Source organism: Oncorhynchus kisutch, linkage group LG10, assembly GCF_002021735.2.
Source record: "Oncorhynchus kisutch isolate 150728-3 linkage group LG10, Okis_V2, whole genome shotgun sequence".
Lineage (NCBI taxonomy): Eukaryota > Metazoa > Chordata > Actinopteri > Salmoniformes > Salmonidae > Oncorhynchus > Oncorhynchus kisutch.
The window spans coordinates 7,324,016-7,346,375 of NC_034183.2; the positions used below are offsets into that span (position 1 = coordinate 7,324,016).

Genomic DNA, 22,360 nt, shown 5'->3' on the forward strand with positions numbered 1-22,360 from the left:
GCATTTAGTTTTACTTGCATTCAAGAGCAATTGGAGGCCACGGAAGGAGAGTTGTATGGCATTGAAGCTTGCCTGGAGGGTTGTTAACACAGTGTCCAGAGAAGGGCCGGAAGTATACAGAATGGTGTCGTCTGCGTAGAGGTGGATCAGGGACTCACCAGCAGCAAGAGCGACCTCATTGATGTATACAGAGAAGAGAGTCGGTCCAAGAATTGAACCCTGTGGCACCCCCATAGAGACTGCCAGAGGTCCGGACAGCAGACCCTCCGATTTGACACACTGAACTCTATCAGAGAAGTAGTTGGTGAACCAGGCGAGGCAATCATTTGAGAAACCAAGGCTGTCGAGTCTGCCGATGAGGATATGGTGATTGACAGAGTCGAAAGCCTTGGCCAGATCAATGAATACGGCTGCACAGTAATGTTTCTTATCGATGGCGGTTAAGATATCGTTTAAGACCTTGAGCGTGGCTGAGGTGCACCCATGACCAGCTCTGAAACCAGATTGCATAGCAGAGAAGGTATGGTGAGATTCGAAATGGTCGGTAATCTGTTTGTTGACTTGGCTTTCGAAGACCTTAGAAAGGCACGGTAGGATAGATATAGGTCTGTAGCAGTTTGGGTCAAGAGTGTCCCCCCCTTTGAAGAGGGGGATGACCGCAGCTGCTTTCCAATCTTTGGGAATCTCAGACGACACGAAAGAGAGGTTGAACAGGCTAGTAATAGGGGTGGCAACAATTTCGGCAGATAATTTTAGAAAGAAAGGGTCCAGATTGTCTAGCAAGAGTCTGCAAAAGACCTGAGACTGGGACGGAGATTTGTCTTCCAACAAGACAATGATCCAAAACATAAAGCAAAATCTACAATGGAATGGTTCAAAAATAAACATATCCAGGTGTTAGAATGGCCAAGTCAAAGTCCAGACCTGAATCCAATCGAGAATCTGTGGAAAGACCTGAAAACTGCTGTTCACAAATGGTCTCCATCCAACCTCACTGAGCTCAAGCTGTTTTGCAAGGAGGAATGGGAAAAAATTTCAGTTTCTCGATGTGCAAAACTGATAGAGACATACCCCAACCGACTTACAGCTGTAATCGCAGCAGAAGGTGGCGCTACAAAGTATTAACTTAAGGGGGCTGAATAATTTTGCACGCCCAATTTTTCAGTTTTTGATTTGTTAAAAAAGTTTGAAATATCCAATAAATGTCGTTCCACTTCATGATTGTGTCCCACTTGTTGTTGATTCTTCACAAAAAAATACAGTTTTATATCTTTATGTTTGAAGCCTGAAATGTGACAAAAGGTCGCAAAGTTCAAGGGGGCCGAATACTTTCGCAAGGCACTGTATATCGTTTTAAAACCCAGAATGTTGTTACTCATCCTCCTTTCAGGACCCATTCAGTTGAAACTAAAGCTCTTGATCTCCACCCTGAAACTAAAGCTCTTCCACCCTGAAACTAAAGCTCTTCCACCATGAAACTAAAGCCCTTGATCTCCACCCTGAAACTAAAGCCCTTGTTCTCCACCCTGAAACTAAAGCCCTTGTTCTCCACGCTGAAACTAAAGCCCTTGTTCTCCACCCTGAAACTAAAGCTCTTGTTCTCCACCCTGAATCTAAAGCCCTTGTCCTCCACCCTGAATATAACGCCCTTGTTCTCCACCCTGAAACTAAAGCCCTTGTTCTCCACCCTGAAACTAAAGCCCTTGTTCTCCACCCTGAAACTAAAGCCCTTGTTCTCCACCCTGAAACTAAAGCTCTTGTTCTCCACCCTGAATCTAAAGCTCTTGTCCTCCACCCTGAAACTAAAGCTCTTGTCCTCCACCCTGAAACTAAAGCTCTTGTCCTCCACCCTGAAACTAAAGCTCTTCCACCCTGAAACTAAAGCTCTTCCACCCTGAAATTATATATATAGGGAATAGGGTGCTATGTGCCCTGGTCAAGCAATGCAATATATAGGGAATAGGGTGCTATGTGCCCTGATCAAGTAGTTAATAGGGAATAGGAACCACAAACCAGAGTAGGCAATAATGCTATAGACAGGCTTACTGTACCTTGAATGGAACAGTGTTTAGGCGACATGAGAGGAGAGGAGGGTCCAGTGGACCTCATGCTGCATGTAATGCCCTGGACCAGAGCTACAGTGAACCTCGTGCTGCATGTAATGCCCTGGACCAGAGCTACAGTGGACCTCGTGCTGCATGTAATGTTTGCGCTGTTCTGTGAAGGGAGTAGTACACAGTGTTGTACGAGATCTTCAGTTTCTTGGCAATTTCTCTCATGGAATAGCCTTAATTTCTCAGAACAAGAATAGACTGACAAGTTTCAGAAGAAAGTTATTTGTATCTGGCCATTTTGAGCCTGTAATCGAACCCACAAATGCTGATGCTCCAGATACTGAACTAGCCTAAAGAAGGCCAGTTTTATGGCTTCTTTAATCAGAACAACAGTTTTCAGCTGTGCTAACATAATTTCAAAAGGGTTTTCTAATGATCAATTAGCCTTTTAAAATGATAAACTTGGATTAGCTAACACAGCGTGCCATTGGAACACAGGAGAGATGGTTGCTGATAATGGGCCTCTGTACGCCTATGTAGATATTCCATAACAAATCTGCCGTTTCCAGTTACAATAGTCATTTACAACATTAACAATGTCTACACTGTATTTCTGATCAATTTGATGGTTTTTTTATGGACAAAAAAAGTGATTTTCTTTCAAAAACAAGGACATTTCTAAGTGACCCCAATCTGCCTTCAGTCAGATTAGTCAGATGTCAGATGTTAACAGAATGTAATGTAATGTATTTAACACAAAAACTATGTTTCAAGTAAGAATTAGGCAGGTTTGATGCAGAAATAGAAAGGAAATTCTTGCCTACTTTTTTGAAAATAAAGTAGTGTGTTGTTCCAGTAGTTAGCTACACCACTACATGGTAAAACAGTAGTGTGTTGTTCCAGTAGTTAGCTACACGGTAAAACAGTAGTGTGTTGTTCCAGTAGTTCGCTACATGGTAAACCAGTAGTGTGTAGTTCCAGTAGTTCGCTACATGGTAAAACAGTAGTGTGTAGTTCCAGTAGTTAGCTACACGGTAAAACAGTAGTGTGTAGTTCCAGTAGTTCGCTACATGGTAAAACAGTAGTGTGTAGTTCCAGTAGTTAGCTACACGGTAAAACAGTAGTGTGTTGTTCCAGTAGTTAGCTACACCGCTACATGGTAAACCAGTAGTGTGTTGTTCCAGTAGTTAGCTACACCGCTACATGGTAAAACAGTAGTGTGTTGTTCCAGTAGTTAGCTACACCGCTACATGGTAAAACAGTAGTGTGTTGTTCCAGTAGTTAGCTACACCGCTACATGGTAAAACAGTAGTGTGTTGTTCCAGTAGTTAGCTACACCGCTACATGGTAAAACAGTAGTGTGTTGTTCCAGTAGTTAGCTACACCGCTACATGGTAAAACAGTAGTGTGTAGTTAGCTGCACCGCTACATGGTAAAACAGTAGTGTGTAGTTCCAGTAGTTAGCTATACCGCTACATGGTAAAACAGTAGTGTGTTGTTCCAGTAGTTAGCTACACCGCTACATGGTAAAACAGTAGTGTGTAGTTAGCTGCACCGCTACATGGTAAAACAGTAGTGTGTAGTTCCAGTAGTTAGCTATACCGCTACATGGTAAAACAGTAGTGTGTTGTTCCAGTAGATAGCTACACCGCTACATGGTAAAACAGTAGTGTGTAGTTAGCTGCACCGCTACATGGTAAAACAGTAGTGTGTAGTTCCAGTAGTTAGCTATACCGCTACATGGTAAAACAGTAGTGTGTTGTTCCAGTAGTTAGCTACACCGCTACATGGTAAAACAGTAGTATGTAGTTAGCTGCACCGCTACATGGTAAAACAGTAGTGTGTAGTTCCAGTAGTTAGCTACATGGTAAAACAGTAGTGTGTAGTTCCAGTAGTTAGCTACACCGCTACATGGTAAAACAGTAGTGTGTAGTTCCAGTAGTTAGCTACACGGTAAAACAGTAGTGTGTAGTTACAGTAGTTAGCTACACCACTACATGGTAAAACAGTAGTGTGTAGTTCTAGTAGTTAGCTATACCGCTACATGGTTAAACAGTAGTGTGTAATTCCAGTAGTTAGCTACACGGTAAAACAGTAGTGTGTAGTTACATTAGTTAGCTACACCGCTACATGGTAAAACAGTAGTGTGTAGTTCCAGTAGTTAGCTACACCGCACCATGATAAAACAGTTATTAATTACTGAAAACACTACCAAGATTTGAATTTAATTAAACTTTCACCAATCTACTGCAAAATGTAGTTCAGTTACTAGTAGTTTAGTTACTGAAAGTAGTTCTGGCTTCTACAGTGGTTTTTACAGTAGGTCAACCTGCTTGCTAGCCTGGGCTAACATAGAGACAGTACCCACAGGGCACAAACTGGTTGAATCAACATTGTTTCCATGTCATTTTTTTAAAATGTGATGACGTTGAATGAACATGGAAAATTGGATTTACAAAAAGCCATCAACGTGAAATAATTTGTGCGATTTTTTTTTTCTCCCAATTTATTTCAATTCCAATTTATTTCATCCAATTTAACCTAATCCAATTACACGGCTCATGTTTTTTTGTTGATTTCGAGTTGAATTCACTTTAGTTCACAACTCAATCAACTTTAAATAAAAACTAAGAGCCAAAGTGATTAGAGATCACAGGAAAACCACTTGGTTGGGTGGCATTTACTCAGTGCGTTAGCACCCAATCCAGACAGCAACTTTATAAATATCCCTACTCCAGACAGCAACTTCATGAATATCCCTACTCCAGACAGCAACTTCATGAATATCCCTACTCCAGACAGCAACTTCATGAATAACCTTACTCCAGACAGCAACTTCATGAATAACCTTACTCCAGACAGCAACTTCATGAATATCCCTACTCCAGACAGCAACTTCATGAATATCCCTACTCCAGACAGCAACTTCATGAATATCCCTACTCCAGACAGCAACTTCATGAATATCCCTACTCCAGACAGCAACTTCATGAATATCCCTACTCCAGACAGCAACTTCATGAATAACCTTACTCCAGACAGCAACTTCATGAATAACCTTACTCCAGACAGCAACTTCATGAATATCCCTACTCCAGACAGCAACTTCATGAATATCCCTACTCCAGACAGCAACTTCATGAATATCCCTACTCCAGACAGCAACTTCATGAATATCCCTACTCCAGACAGCAACTTCATGAATATCCCTACTCCAGACAGCAACTTCATGAATATCCCTACTCCAGACAGCAACTTCATGAATATCCCTACTCCAGACAGCAACTTCATGAATATCCCTACTCCAGACAGCAACTTCATGAATAACCTTACTCCAGACAGCAACTTCATGAATATCCCTACTCCAGACAGCAACTTCATGAATATCCCTACTCCAGACAGCAACTTCATGAATAACCTTACTCCAGACAGCAACTTCATGAATATCCCTACTCCAGACAGCAACTTCATGAATATCCCTACTCCAGACAGCAACTTCATGAATATCCCTACTCCAGACAGCAACTTCATGAATAACCTTACTCCAGACAGCAACTTCATGAATATCCCTACTCCAGACAGCAACTTCATGAATAACCTTACTCCAGACAGCAACTTCATGAATATCCCTACTCCAGACAGCAACTTCATGAATAACCTTACTCCAGACAGCAACTTCATGAATATCCCTACTCCAGACAGCAACTTCATGAATATCCCTACTCCAGACAGCAACTTCATGAATAACCTTACTCCAGACAGCAACTTCATGAATATCCCTACTCCAGACAGCAACTTCATGAATATCCCTACTCCAGACAGCAACTTCATGAATAACCTTACTCCAGACAGCAACTTCATGAATATCCCTACTCCAGACAGCAACTTCATGAATATCCCTACTCCAGACAGCAACTTCATGAATAACCTTACTCCAGACAGCCTTAGTGAGGAGGAACTTACCCAGCCGCACGTGCCTAGAAGTTAAGAACTCACGCCAGGCTTGTCTGATTTGGGAATATGCGTCAGACAGTCAGGGGAGGGAGAGAAGGGAAGACACTAATGTACAAGAGGTGTTTTTTTAGGGTGTGTTTAGTTAGGAGTGTGTTTATGTACCAGTATTGCTTCCGTCCCTCTCCTCGACCCTACCTGGGCTCAAACCAGGGACCCTCTGCACACATTGACAACAGCCACCCTCGAAGCATAGTTATCCATCGCTCCAGAAAAGCCACGGCCCTTGCAGAGCAAGGGGAACAATTACTTCAAGGTCTCAGAGCGAGTGACGTCACTGAATGGAACGCTATTAGCGCGCACACCACCGCTAACGAGCTAGCCATTTCATATCAGTTATATTTAGTTAGGAGTGTGTTAAGTTAGAAGTGTGTTTAGTTAGAAGTGTGTTAAGTTAGAAGTGTGTTTAGTTGGGTGTGTTCAGTTAGAAGTGTGTTAAGTTTGAAGTGTGTTTAGTTGGGTGTGTTCAGTTGGGTGTGTTTAGTTAGGAGTGTGTTAAGTTAGAAGTGTGTTTAGTTAGAAGTGTGTTAAGTTAGAAGTGTGTTTAGTTGGGAGTGTGTTTAGTTGGGGTGTGATTAGTTAGAAGTGTGTTTAGTTAGGAGTGTGTTTAGTTGGGTGCGTTCAGTTGGGTTGTGTTTGGTTAGGAGTGTGTTTAGTTGGGGTGTGTTTTGTTATGGTGTGTTTAGTTAGGAGTGTGTTTTGTTGGGGTGTGTTTAGTTAGGGTGTGTTTAGTTGGGGTGTGTTTAGTTAGGAGTGTGTTTAGTTAGGGGTGTGTTTAGTTGGGGTGTGTTTAGTTGGAGTGTGTTTTGTTAGGGTGTGTTTAGTTAGGGGTGTGTTTAGTTGTTGTGTGTTTTGTTAGGGTGTCTTTAGTTAGGGGTGTGTTTAGTTGGGGTGTGTTTAGTTAGGAGTGTGTTTAGTTAGGGGTGTGTTTAGTTGGTGTGTGTTTTGTTAGGGTGTATTTAGTTAGGGGTGTGTTTAGTTGGGGTGTGTTTAGTTGGTGTGTGTTTTGTTAGGGTGTGTTTAGTTAGGGGTGTGTTTAGTTGGGGTGTATTTAGTTAGGGGTGTGTTTAGTTGGGGTGTGTTTAGTTGGTGTGTGTTTTGTTAGGGTGTGTTTAGTTAGGGGTGTGTTTAGTTGGGGTGTGTTTAGTTAGGGGTGTGTTTAGTTGGGGTGTGTTTAGTTGGTGTGTGTTTTGTTAGGGTGTGTTTAGTTAGGGGTGTGTTTAGTTGGAGTGTGTTTAGTTAGGGGTGTGTTTAGTTGGAGTGTGTTTAGTTAGGGGTGTGTTTAGTTGGGTTGTGTTTGGTTAGGAGTGTGTTTAGTTAGGAGTGTGTTTAGTTGGGGTGTGTTTAGTTAGGAGTGTGTTTTGTTAGGGTGTGTTTAGTTAGGAGTGTGTTTTGTTGGGGTGTGTTTAGTTAGGGGTGTGTTTAGTTGGAGTGTGTTTAGTTGGGGTGTGTTTAGTTGGGGTGTGTTTAGTTGGGGTGTGTTTAGTTGGATGTGTTCAGTTGGGTGTGTTTAGTTTGGAGTGTGTTTAGTTGGGTTGTGTTTAGTTAGAGTGTGATTAGTTAGGGGGGGGTGTTTAGTTGGGGGGTGTTTGGGTGGGTTGTGTTTGGTTAGGGTGTGTTTACTTGCAGTGTGTTTACTTGCAGTGTGTTTAGTTTGGGTGTGTTTAGTTGGGTTGTGTTTGGTTAGAGTGTGATTAGTTAGGGGGGGTGTTTAGTTGGGGGGTGTTTGGTTAGGTGTGTCTTTAGTTAGGAGTGTTTTTATTTAGGGTGTGTTTGGTTAGAAGTGTGTTTAGTTAGGAGTGTGTTTAGTTGGGTTGTGTTTGGTTAGAGTGTGATTAGTTCGGGTTGTGTTTCGTTAGGAGTGTGTTTAGTTAGAAGTGTGTTAAGTTGGGTTGTGTTTCGTTAGGAGTGTGTTTAGTTAGGAGTGTGTTTAGTTGGGTTGTGTTTGGTTAGGAGTGTGTTTAGTTAGGGTGTGTTTGGTTAGGAGTGTGATTAGTTGGGGTGTGTTTGGTTAGAGTTAGGAATGTGATTAGTTGGGGTGTGTTTGGTTAGAGTTAGGAGTGTGTTTAGTTGGGGTGTGTTTGGTTAGAGTTAGGAGTGTGTTTAGTTGGGGTGTGTTTAGTTGGGTTGTGTTTGGTTAGAGTTAAGGGTGTGTTTAGTTGGGTTGTGTTTGGTTAGAGTTAGGAGTGTGTTTAGTTGGGGTGTGTTTGGTTAGAGTTAGGAGTGTGTTTAGTTGGGGTGTGTTTGGTTAGAGTTAGGAGTGTGTTTAGTTGGGGTGTGTTTGAAGGGAATCCCTGTCTACTCTGCCTTTTTTAATCCGTTATTTTGAAGTTCACTCACTCCTATCGTTTGAAAGACACCCTGTTATATAGTAGTAAACCAACGGGGCACTAGATATGTAGGTAGCGTGTGTGACTGTGACTGTGTGTGCAGTAGTGGAACCTCCCCAATCCCTCCCTAAATCACCCCTCACCAATTCCTGGAATGGACCAGCCCTAATTTGCATAAGTTGTCTGTGACAGAGTAGTTAAGCGAGCTGCAGGGTAATGGGTCAGAGGAGGAGGAGGAGTGTATGTCGACTACAGAGCATATGAACAGAGACTGGAGCTGTGGACTCACAGGTCTATACTGAGACACTACTGACTACTGGAGTCGGTACTACAGGACTTCCAGACACACTACTGAAACTACTGGAGTGTTGAACTGAATCTGAAACGGAACAGAATCATGTACTGCACTTCCTATCCTGTCTCTGCCGGGACCACCAGCAATAACCTGATGTATTGCTACGTCAAATCGGTGAGTATGCTCCCACTCTAGATAAAAAGGTATGCACCGGTCTGCATACAGTCTTTGTGAATGATTGGATGTAATTAGATGTTCTCCTATTATCTCTCCTTCTCTTGACCTTAGCAGGGGGCATTCAACTTTTACCCTACGAAGTCCGGAGCCTGCTGCTTTTCTATTCTACTTGATTATCAATTTCACCCACCTGATGTCCCAGGTCTAATTCAGTCCCTGATTCGAGGGGGAACAATGAAATGCATTGGAACTGGCTTGAAGGTCCAGAGTTGAGTTTGAAGGTGCTATAGAGGTCTCTACATAGTTCTCTTTAATTGATATACTCTCTGTTATCGTGATATACTCTCCGTTATCGCAGTTATCGTGATATACTCTCCGTTATCTTGATATTCTCTCCGTTATCTTGATATACTCTCCGTTATCGTGATATACTCTCCGTTATCGCAATATACTCTCCGTTATATTGATATTCTCTCCGTTATCTTGATATTCACTCCGTTATCTTGATATTCTCTCCGTTATCATGATATACTCTCCGTTATCGTGATATACTCTCTGTTATATTGATATTCTCTCCGTTATCTTGATATTCTCTCCGTTATCTTGATATTCTCTCCGTAATCATGATATACTCTCCGTTATCGTGATATACTCTCTGGTATATTGATATTCTCTCCGTTATCTTGATATACTCTCCGTTATCGTGATATACTCTCTGTTATATTGATATTCTCTCCGTTATCGTGAAATACTCTCCATTTTCGTGATATACTCTCCGTTATCTTGATATACTCTCCGTTATCGTGATATACTCTCCGTTATCGCGATATACTCTCTGGTATATTGATATTCTCTCCGTTATCTTGATATACTCTCCGTTATCGTGATATACTCTCTGTTATATTGATATTCTCTCCGTTATCGTGAAATACTCTCCATTTTCGTGATATTCTCTCCGTTATCGTGATATACTCTCCATTTTCGTGATATACTCTCCGTTATCATGATATTCTCTCCGTTATCTTGATATACTCTCCGTTATCGTGATATACTCTCCGTTATCGCGATATACTCTCCGTTATATTGATATTCTCTCCGTTATCTTGATATTCTCTCTGTTATCTTGATATTCTCTCCGTTATCATGATATACTCTCCGTTATCGTGATATACTCTCTGTTATATTGATATTCTCTCTGTTATCGTGATATACTCTCCGTTATCTTGATATACTCTCCGTTATCTTGATATACTCTCCGTTATCGTGATATACTCTCTGTTATATTGATATTCTCTCCGTTATCGTGATATACTCTCCATTTTCGTGATATACTCTCCGTTATCTTGATATACTCTCCGTTATCTTGATATACTCTCCATATCGTGATATACTCTCCGTTATCATGATATTCTCTCCGTTATCTTGATACACTCTCCGTTATCGTGATATACTCTCCGTTATCTTGATACACTCTCCGTTATCGTGATATACTCTCCGTTATCGCGATATACTCTCCGTTATATTGATATTCTCTCCGTTATCTTGATATTCTCTCCGTTATCTTGATATTCTCTCCGTTATCATGATATACTCTCTGTTATCGTGATATACTCTCTGTTATATTGATATTCTCTCTGTTATCGTGATATACTCTCCGTTATCATGATATACTCTCCGTTATCTTGATATACTCTCCGTTATCTTGATATACTCTCCGTTATCGTGATATACTCTCCGTTATCGCGATATACTCTCTGTTATATTGATATTCTCTCCGTTATCGTGATATACTCTCCGTTATCGTGATATACTCTCTGTTATCTTGATATTCTCTCCGTTATCGTGATATTCTCTCCGTTATCATGATATACTCTCCGTTATCTTGATATTCTCGCCGTTATTGTGATATACTCTCCGTTATCTTGATATTCTCTCCGTTATCTTGATATTCTCTCCGTTATCTTGATATACTCTCCGTTATCTTGATATTCTCTCCGTTATCTTGATATACTCATGTACACATAAGACATGGAATAAGGCATCGATAATTTAAATACATTATCAATATGTTCACTATCAATGTAATAACACCTTATCGTAGAATAGTACAGTATTGGCGCGTCAAAGGAAACCTACTCTATCCACTGTGTGTACTAGCTAGTCCTTCATCCGTTTCTATTTCATTGTAATTTATCACACCAGGGAGTCCATGCAGACTACATTCTATACCATTCACACCAGGGAGTCCATACAGACTACATTATATACCATTCATACCAGGGAGTCCATACAGACAACATTATATACCATTCATACCAGGGAGTCCATACAGACTACAATATATACCATTCACACCAGGGAGTCCGTACAGACTACATTCTATACCATTCACACCAGGGAGTCCATACAGACTACATTATATACCATTCACACCAGGGAGTCCGTACAGACTACATTCTATACCAGTACAGGAACAGACGCTTTGATTTACAGCTACTCAAAAGTTATTGCAGCAACCATGTGTTTGAGTGTTTTAAGGGTTAGGAATGGGCACATATGGCTGAGTGTGTGTCTGGGAAGGGATATTACTGTATGGTGAGTGGGATTGGGACTCTGTGTGCCATTCAGTCAGTGTTGTCAGTGTTTATTCATTAATTTTGGGAAAGTTCCCAAGTTTATGAATTTCGATTTACAAATGATTTTGATTTCTTTGATCATGCAGTTCTTTAATGCATACTGAAGTGACATTGATCATTTTACTCTTGACTGTGAGTTCAGTAACGCTCTTCCGTGATCAATACACTGTGTTAATGATCAAGATCCCTCTTTCTGTTCAGACAGACCTGAGAACACAACACATATCATTCTCATTTTTTACCGTCTACCATTTTTTTTGACGTGAAGCAGATTGCTGCTCTGATCTCTGTTTGATTTAACCCCTGGTCTGTTTTAACACTGGTCCCTATACGGATCATTATCAGGCGCAATTAAAGACTGCTTTGATCTCTGAGAGAGTAACTAACTAGAACCAGACGTTTGTACTAGACGCAGACGGGCAAATTGATTGCATGTGGCTAGATTTTGGATGTGGTGTTACTATAGAGCAGAGGCAAATTGAATAGTTGGTCAATATTACACTCATTTAAATCTTCCTGTATATGATTGAAAGTATACATTTCGAGTGTAAAATGTGGTCTTGTCCTTTTTATTGTCTTCATAACATATTTAAGCTATCAGAGATGCTAACGAAACACAGAACTATTTCGTTTTTGTTGCTATCAGAGATGCTAACGGAACACAGAACTATTTAGTTTTTGTTGCTATCAGAGATGCTAACGGAACACAGAACTATTTCGTTTTTGTTGCTATCAGAGATGCTAACGGAACACAGAACTATTTCGTTTTTGTTGCTATCAGAGATGCTAACGAAACACAGAACTATTTCGTTTTTGTTGCTATCAGAGATGCTAACGAAACACAGAACTATTTCGTTTTTGTTGCTATCAGAGATGCTAACGGAACACAGAACTATTTCGTTTTTGTTGCTATCAGAGATGCTAACGGAACACAGAACTATTTCGTTTTTGTTGCTATCAGAGATGCTAACGGAACACAGAACTATTTAGTTTTTGTTGCTATCAGAGATGCTAACGGAACACAGAACTATTTCGTTTTTGTTGCTATCAGAGATGCTGACGAAACACAGAACTATTTAGTTTTTGTTGCTATCAGAGATGCTAACGAAACACAGAACTATTTAGTTTTTGTTGCTATCAGAGATGCTAACGAAACACAGAACTATTTAGTTTTTGTTGCTATCAGAGATGCTAACGAAACACAGAACTATTTAGTTTTTGTTGCTATCAGAGATGCTAACGTAACACAGAACTATGAACATGTCTCATATACTATGTGTCTGCTTTACTTCAGTTGTGTTCTTCACATGTGGAGAGTCTCTAATCTTTAGCGATGCCGTTATTGATGGTTAGTAAATCAATGAGGCACTAAAAGAGAGCACCATGTTGACGGTTTATGTATGCGTGTTTCAGGGTGTGTGTCGGGGGGGGGGGGGTTTATTGGGGGACAGCGGGGGACAGCGAGGGTGTGCTGGGGCGGGGGTGTGGCCATTATTAACGGGTCGCATACTTCATCCAAGGAGTGAGCGTGTGTGTGTGTGTGTGTGTGTTATTAACGGGTTGCCTGCTCCGTCCCATAGTAAGGAGGACAATTGGCTTTATCCTGTACCATATGCTACCCACGGAGGTTCAGACAGGGCTAGTGTGTGTGTGTGTGTGTGTGTGTGCGCGTGCGTGTGTGCGTGTAGCAGAGTTGGCGACGGCAGGGGCTCCTATATTTGGCCTGTTCCCACTATCACCACAGGACTCGTACCAGCCAAGGTTACGGCTAGAGCTGTGTGTGTGTGTATGTGTGGGAAGGGGGGTTGTGTGTATGGTGTGTGTGTGTGTGGGGGGGGGGGGGGGGGGGAGTTGTGTGTATGGTGTGTGTGATCATGTTCAACAGAGTCTTTAAGGGGCCAGTCTGCTTTACAGTGCGTTGTCGTCGAGGTAACAATGGTGGGTGTGTAGGTGGGTGGGTATTTCGTTTGTAAGACATCCTACAATGATACTGTAGTTAATTCTCATTTTTATTATTGTAAAAATTATTATTATATTATAATTTCCCTGGCAGTTATTTTCTAGGTGATACAAAGTATCATACCCCATTACATCTGTGGTCCTGTGGTGTGGTCCTGTGGTGTGGTCCTGTGGTGTGATCTTGTGGTGTGATATTGTGGTGTGATATTGTGGTGTGATATTGTGGTGTGGTCCTGTGGTGTGATCCTATGGTGTGATATTGTGGTGTGGTCCTGTGGTGTGATCCTGTGGTGTGATATTGTGGTGTGGTCTTGTGGTGTGGTCCTGTGGTGTGATATTGTGGTGTGGTCCTGTGGTGTGGTCCTGTGGTGTGATCCTGTGGTGTGATATTGTGGTGTGGTCATGTGGTGTGATACTGTGGTGTGGTCCTGTGGTGTGATCCTGTGGTGTGATATTGTGGTGTGGTCCTGTGGTGTGATACTGTGGTGTGGTCCTGTGGTGTGATCATGTGGTGTGATATTGTGGTGTGATCCTGTGGTGTGATATTGTGGTGTGGTCCTGTGGTGTGATCCTGTGGTGTGATATTGTGGTGTGATCCTGTGGTGTGATATTGTGGTGTGGTCCTGTGGTGTGATCCTGTGGTGTGATATTGTGGTGTGGTTCTGTGGTGTGATATTGCGGTGTGGTCCTGTGGTGTGATATTGTGGTGTGATCCTGTGGTGTGATATTGTGGTGTGGTCCTGTGGTGTGGTCCTGTGGTGTGATATTGTGGTGTGGTCCTGTGGTGTGATCCTGTGGTGTGATATTGTGGTGTGTTTCTGTGGTGTGATTCTGTGGTGTGATATTGTGGTGTGGTCCTGTGGTGTGATATTGTGGTGTGGTCCTGTGGTCAGGTCCTGTGGTGTGGTCCTGTGGTGTGATATTGTGGTGTGGTCCTGTGGTGTGGTCCTGTGGTCAGGTCCTGTGGTGTGGTACTGTGGTGTGATCCTGTGGTGTGAAATTGTGGTGTGGTCCTGTGGTGTGATATTGTGGTGTGGTCCTGTGGTGTGATCCTGTGGTGTGAAATTGTGGTGTGGTCCTGTGGTGTGATATTGTGGTGTGGTCCTGTGGTGTGATCCTGTGGTGTGATATTGTGGTGTGGTCCTGTGGTCAGGTCCTGTGGTCAGTTCCTGTGGTGAGATACTGTGGTGTGGTCCTGTGGTGTGGTCCTGTGGTCAGATCTTGTGGTCAGATCCTGTGGTGTGGTTCTGTGGTCAGGTCCTGTGGTGTGATACTGTGGTGTGATACTGTGGTGAGATACTGTGGTGTGATACTGTGGTGAGATACTGTGGTGTGATACTGTGGTGAGATACTGTGGTGAGATACTGTGGTGTGGTCCTGTGGTGTGGTCCCGTGGTCAGATCCTGTGGTGTGATCCTGTGGTCAGGTCCTGTGGTGTGATCATGCTGTCTGAAGAGGATGTATCCAATATGATTCTGCAGCGTTTTCCACATGGAAATCTATCTATCCCAATCTATCCCTCCCACCCTACCTCCAGGGCTGTGCAGTGACGGGGAGGAAATGCTGTTCCCTAAACCCGGATAAGGAGGTGCATGGATCACCCAGTTTAGGGATTAACACAATAGCTCTAAATCTGTTCCAATCAACACACTGATTTTGTGTACTGTACTGTAGTATACTGTAGTGTACTGGTGTGTACTGTAGTATTCTGTAGTGTACTGTAATGTAATGTACTGTAGTGTAGTGTAGTGTACTGTGGTATCCTGCAGTGTACTCTAGTGTACTGTAGTGTAGTATTATGTAGTGTACTGTAATGTATTGTAGTGTACTGTAGTATTCTTTAGTGTACTGCAATGTACTGTAGTGTACTGTGGTATCCTGTTGTGTACTGTGGTATTCTGTAGTGTACTGCAATGTACTGTAGTGTACTGTGGTATCCTGTTGTGTACTGTGGTATTCTGTAATGTAGTAAACTGTAGCGTACTGTGGTATCCGGGAGTGTTCTGTAGTGTACTTTATTGTACTATAGTGTTATGTAGTGTATTGCAGTATTCTGTAGTATTATGTAATGTAGTGAACTGTAGTATACTGTAGTATGCTGTAGTGTAATGTAGTATTCTGTAGTATACTGAAGTATGCTGTAGTATGCTGTAGTGTATTGTAGTATGCTGTTTTGTGCTTTAGTGTACTGTAGTGTACTGTATCATTATTTAGTGTACTGTAGTGTACTGTAGCATCATTTAGTGTACTGTAGTATGCTGTAGTGTACTGTAGTATTCTTTAGTGTACTGTAGTGTACTGTAGCATTATTTAGTGTACTGTAGTGTACTGTAGTGTAGTGTATGCTGTAGTGTACTGTAGCATTCTGTAGTGTACTGTAGTATTTTTAGTGTACTGTAGTATACTGTAGTGTACTGTAGTATTCTTTAGTATTCTTTAGTGTACTGTAGTATTATTTAGTGTATGCTGTAATGTACTGTAGTATATTGTAGTGCACTGTAGCATGCTGTAGTGTACTGTCATAGTTTTAGTGTATACTGTAGTATACTGTAGTGTACTGTAGTATGCTGTTTTGTGCTGTAGTATGCTGTAGTGTACTGTAGTGTGCTGTAGTGTACTGTAGTGTGCTGTAGTGTATTGTAGTGTATTGTAGTATACTGTAGTGTACTGTAGTATGCTGTAGTGTACTGTAGTGTACTGTAGTGTGCTGTAGTGTATTGTAGTATACTGTAGTATGCTGTAGTATACTGTAGTATGCTGTAGTGTGCTGTAGCTTGCTGTAGTATGCTGTAGTGTACTGTAGTGTACTGTAGTGTATTGTAGTATACTGTAGTATGCTGTAGTATACTGTAGTATGCTGTAGTGTGCTGTAGCTTGCTGTAGTATGCTGTAGTGTACTGTAGTATGCTGTAGTGTGCTGTAGCTTGCTGTAGTATGCTGTAGTATACTGTAGTATGCTGTAGTGTGCTGTAGTATGCTGTAGTGTGCTGTAGTGTATTGTAGTATACTGTAGTATGCTGTAGTATACTGTAGTATGCTGTAGTGTGCTGTAGTATGCTGTAGTGTGCTGTAGCTTGCTGTAGTGTACTGTAGCTTGCTGTAGTGTACTGTAGTATGCTGTAGTGTGCTGTAGTATGCTGTAGTGTACTGTAGTGTACTGTATCATTATTTAGTGTACTGTAGTGTACTGTAGCATAATTTAGTGTACTGTAGTATGCTGTAGTGTACTGTAGTATTCTTTAGTGTACTGTAGTGTACTGTAGCATTATTTAGTGTACTGTAGTGTACTGTAGTGTAGTGTATGCTGTAGTGTACTGTAGCATTCTGTAGTGTACTGTAGTATTTTTAGTGTACTGTAGTATACTGTAGTGTACTGTAGTATTCTTTAGTATTCTTTAGTGTACTGTAGTATTATTTAGTGTATGCTGTAATGTACTGTAGTATATTGTAGTGCACTGTAGCATGCTGTAGTGTACTGTCATAGTTTTAGTGTATACTGTAGTATACTGTAGTGTACTGTAGTATGCTGTTTTGTGCTGTAGTATGCTGTAGTGTACTGTAGTGTGCTGTAGTGTACTGTAGTGTACTGTAGTGTGCTGTAGTGTATTGTAGTGTATTGTAGTATACTGTAGTGTACTGTAGTATGCTGTAGTGTACTGTAGTGTACTGTAGTGTGCTGTAGTGTATTGTAGTATACTGTAGTATGCTGTAGTATCCTGTAGTATGCTGTAGTGTGCTGTAGCTTGCTGTAGTATGCTGTAGTGTACTGTAGTGTACTGTAGTGTATTGTAGTATACTGTAGTATGCTGTAGTATACTGTAGTATGCTGTAGTGTGCTGTAGCTTGCTGTAGTATGCTGTAGTGTACTGTAGTATGCTGTAGTGTGCTGTAGCTTGCTGTAGTATGCTGTAGTATGCTGTAGTGTGCTGTAGTATGCTGTAGTGTGCTGTAGTGTATTGTAGTATACTGTAGTATGCTGTAGTATACTGTAGTATGCTGTAGTGTGCTGTAGTATGCTGTAGTGTGCTGTAGCTTGCTGTAGTGTACTGTAGCTTGCTGTAGTGTACTGTAGTATGCTGTAGTGTGCTGTAGTATGCTGTAGTGTGCTGTAGTATGCTGTAGTGTGCTGTAGTGTATTGTAGTATAGTATAGTATGCTGTAGTGTGCTGTAGTATGCTGTAGTGTGCTGTAGTGTATTGTAGTATACTGTAGTATGCTGTAGTATACTGTAGTATGCTGTAGTATACTGTAGCTTGCTGTAGTGTGCTGTAGTGTGCTGTAGTATACTGTAGCTTGCTGTAGTATACTGTAGTGTGCTGTAGTATACTATAGTATGCTGTAGTGTGCTGTAGTGTGCTGTAGTGTATTGTAGTATACTGTAGTATGCTGTAGTATACTGTAGCTTGCTGTAGTGTACTGTAGCTTGCTGTAGTGTGCTGTAGTGTGCTGTAGCTTGCTGTAGTGTATTGTAGTATACTGTAGTATGCTGTAGTGTGCTGTAGCTTGCTGTAGTATGCTGTAGTGTACTGTAGTATGCTGTAGTGTGCTGTAGCTTGCTGTAGTATGCTGTAGTGTACTGTAGTATGCTGTAGTGTGCTGTAGCTTGCTGTAGTATGCTGTAGTGTGCTGTAGCTTGCTGTAGTGTACTGTAGCTTGCTGTAGTGTACTGTAGCTTGCTGTAGTGTACTGTAGTGTATTGTAGTGTGCTGTAGTATGCTGTAGTATACTGTAGTGTGCTGTAGTATGCTGTAGTGTACTGTAGTATGCTGTAGTGTACTGTAGTATGCTGTAGTGTACTGTAGTATGCTGTAGTGTGCTGTAGTGTGCTGTAGTATACTGTAGTATGCTGTAGCTTGCTGTAGTATGCTGTAGTGTGCTGTAGCTTGCTGTAGTGTGCTGTAGTATGCTGTAGTATACTGTAGTATGCTGTAGTGTACTGTAGTATGCTGTAGTGTACTGTAGCTTGCTGTAGTGTGCTGTAGCTTGCTGTAGTGTACTGTAGCTTGCTGTAGTGTGCTGTAGCTTGCTATAGTATACTGTAGTATGCTGTAGTGTACTGTAGTATGCTGTAGTGTACTGTAGCTTGCTGTAGTGTACTGTAGCTTGCTGTAGTATGCTGTAACTTCAGTTCACAGTTCTGGCATTGCATTGGTCCATGGACATACAGTACCAGTCATAAACTTGGACACACCTACTCATTCAAGGGTTTGGACACACCTACTCATTCAAGGGTTTGGACACACCTACTCATTCAAGGGTTTGGACACACCTACTCATTCAAGGGTTTGGACACACCTACTCATTCAAGGGTTTGGACACACCTACTCATTCAAGGGTTTGGACACACCTACTCATTCAAGGGTTTGGACACACCTACTCATTCAAGGGTTTGGACACACCTACTCATTCAAGGGTTTGGACACACCTACTCATTCAAGGTTTTTCTTTATTTGTGCTATTTTCTACATTGTAGAACAATAGTGAAGACATCAAACTACATCAAATTTCACAACAACTACCTTATACACACACAAGTGTAAAGTGTATTCTAGATGTTTACTTCACAATCTTTTTAATTTAGCTGTTTTTTTCCCACCCATCTTCTTCTCAGGTTTACGATCAATCTCCAAGTCACCACGACCTCAACCCTGACCCCTCCTCCTGTGGCGAACAACAGGGGATTAACAGTTCACCTGACATGTGGAGCTCCAATGGAATGAACCAGGCTGGCTATGGAGCAATGGGAGGGGATTCAGCCCACCAATCAGGAAGCTACAGTAACCTGCAACCGTCACACAATCACCTGGTAGGTTTTTAGTTCATTCGCCATATGATGAAAACAGAGTCCATTTTACTCACCAGAGCTCTCATATTAAAAAGTAAGAAAGTTTGGGACAAATAGGTAAAAATATACAGTGAGTGAACAAAACATTAGGAACACCCATCTAATATTGAGTTGCACCTCCCCCTTTTGACATGTGTATGTGTTTGATTGCTTTGCAGGTCTATTCTCCCCATTCAGTCTTACCTGTAGAGGTGAACAGGGGTCTTCCTCCTATGTCTACCTTCCACCGTAACAACCCTGCTTCATCTCACTCCCTGTCAGCCAACAGCTCAGAGAACACAACAGGACACCCGTCTACAGGATGGTCTCAGACCGGAGCAGCCCTGGGGAAAACACTGGCTTCTGTATGTACTGGGACTACTTACAAAGCCAACTTCAAAGTGAAGCCACAATGACCAATAGGGAAATGTCCAGATAACAAACCACTGTGTATTATTATCAAAACCCAGAACCTGGGCCGTGCTGCTGGACTTTTTGTCTGTCCAACCAGTAAAATATTATAATAGTCAGCTCGGGCTATGAGCCATGCTACATGGCCTGAGGTGGTGGTTATAAAACCACACAGAGAAATTACCAGTTGTACTTTTAAAATGATGCATGGAGTTACTACTCACGGTCCTCTATCCCTCCTCCTCCATCCCTCCTCTCCCCCTCCTCTACCCCTCCTCTATCCCTCCTCCTCTACCCCTCCTCTATCCCTCCCCCTTCTCTATCCCTCCTCCTCCATCCCTCCTCTCCCCCTTCTCTATCCCTCCTCTCCCCCTCCTCTATTTGTCCTCTACCCCGCCTCTGTCCCTCCTCTATTCCTCCTCTCCCCCTCCCCCTTCTCTATCCCTCCTCTATCCCTCCTCTACCCCTCCTCTACCCCCCCCTGTCCTTCCTCTACCCCTCCTCTATCTCTCTTCTACCCCTCCTCTATCTCTCTTCTACCCCTCCTTTATCCCTCCTCTACCCCCCCTCTATCTCTCTTCTACCCCTCCTCTAACCCTCCTCTACCCCCCCCCTCTGTCCTTCCTCTACCCCTCCTCTATCTCTCTTCTACCCCTCCTCTATCCCTCTCTACCTCTCCTCTATCCCTTTCCACCCCTCCTCTATCCCTCTCTACCCCTCCTCTATCCCTCTCCACCCCTCCTCTATCCCTCTCCACCCCTCCTCTATCCCTCTCTACCCCTCCTCTATCCCTCTCTACCCTTCCTCTATCCCTCTCTACCCCTCCTCTATCCCTCTCTACCCCTCCTCTATCCCTCTCTACCTCTCCTCTATCCCTCTCTACCCCTCCTTTATCCCTCTCCACCCCTCCTCTATCCCTCTCTACCCCTCCTCTATCCCTCTCTACCCTTCCTCTATCCCTCTCTACCCCTCCTCTATCCCTCTCTACCCTTCTCTATCCCTCTCTACCCTTCCTCTATCCCTCTCTACCCCTCCTCTATCCCTCTATACCCCTCCTCTATCCCTTTCTACCTCTCCTCTATCCCTCTCTACTCCTCCTCTATCCCTCCTCTATCTCCCCCTCATCTTCTTCTTCTACTCCTCTGTCTGTGTTCAGATGTATTCTCCTGACTACACTAGCAGCAGTGAAAACTCCTCCACACCAGAGAGGTCTCCATCTCCACACACAGGGTCGGCAACGTGTCCCCCAGCTAACCAGGCCTCTCTCTCCTCCAGCTACCAGGCCTCCCCTATATCACTGGTAAGGACATGGAGCTCTGTGACACATCTTTGTTTGCTAAGTTTTGGTAGGTCACGAAGAATGTTCAAATACTGTACCCACACATTCTATCATTGATGTTGTCTGTTGGAGTCACATTTTATCTAAATGCTGCTGTCTTTGAATTGATCCAACTCATCAAAATACATAAACTCAGCAAAAAAAAAGAAACGTCCCTTTTTCAGGACCTGAGATAATTCGTAAAAATCCAAATAACTTCACAGATCTTCATTGTAAATGGTTTAAACACTGTTTCCCATGCACAAACAATTAATGAACATGCACCTGTGGAACGGACGTTAAGACACTAACAGCTTACAGACGGTAGGCAATTAAGGTCACAGTTATGAAAACGTAGGACACTAAAGAGGCCTTTCTACTGACTCTGAAAAACACCAAAATAAAGATGCCCAAGGTCCCTGCTCATCAGCGTGAACGTGCATTAGGCATGCTGCAAGGAGGTATGAGGACTACAGATGTGGCCAGGGAAATAAATTGTAATGTCTGTACTGTGAGACGCCTAAGACAGCGCTACAGGGGGACAGGGCAGACAGCTGATTGTCCTCGCAGTGGCAGACCACGTGTAACAAAACCTGCACAGGATCGGTACATCCGAACATCACACCTGCGGGTCAGGTACAGGATGGCAACAACAACTGCCCGAATTAAACCAGGAACGCATAATCCCTCGATCAGTGCAATAGGCTGAGAGAGGAAGGACTGAGGGCTTTTGTAGGCCTGTTGTAAGGCAGGTCCTCACCAGACATCACAGGCAACAACTTTGCCTATGGGCACAAACCCACCGTCGCTGGACCAGACAGGACTGGCAAAAGGTGCTCTTCACTGACGAGTCGCGGTTTTGTCTCACCAGGGGTGATGGTCGGATTCGCGTTTATCGTCGAAGGAATGAGCGTTACAACCGAGGCCTGTACTCTGTCCAAGATCTTGCAGGTGCCTTGGTGGAAGAGTGGGGTAACAAGAACTGGCAAATCTGGTGCAGTCCACGAGGAGGAGATGTACTGCAGTACTTAATGCAGCTGGTGGCCACACCAGATACTGAATGTTACTTTTGATTTTGACCCCCTCCTTTATTCAGGGACACATTATTCCATTTATGTTAGTCACATGTCTGTGGAACTTGTTCAGTTTCAGTTGTTGAATCTTGTTATGTTCATACAAATATTTACACATGTTAAGTTTGCTGAAAATAAACGCAGTTGACAGTGAGAGAACGTTTCTTTTTTTTGCTGAGTTTATCTCCTTATATTATAGCCTCAAGCACTGCAATGTTTCATTCTCAGCATGATAATAACACCCTCTCTCTCCTTTCTCTCTCCTCTCTCCT

General features: G+C 42.6%; 1 protein-coding gene across 1 annotated transcript in view; it reads left to right on the top strand.

Moving 5' to 3' along the window:
- Positions 1-8,629: 8,629 nt before the first annotated feature.
- Positions 8,630-22,360, top strand: part of LOC109898204 (transcription factor 12-like) — a 21,242-nt gene continuing 7,511 nt past the window's right edge. Inside the window, exons 1-4 of the mRNA XM_031832838.1 lie at positions 8,630-8,864; positions 19,074-19,268; positions 19,466-19,651; positions 20,854-20,997. Coding sequence (XP_031688698.1) covers positions 8,793-8,864; positions 19,074-19,268; positions 19,466-19,651; positions 20,854-20,997 — 597 coding nt within the window. The 5' untranslated portion in view covers positions 8,630-8,792. The remainder of the gene's footprint in view (positions 8,865-19,073; positions 19,269-19,465; positions 19,652-20,853; positions 20,998-22,360) is intronic.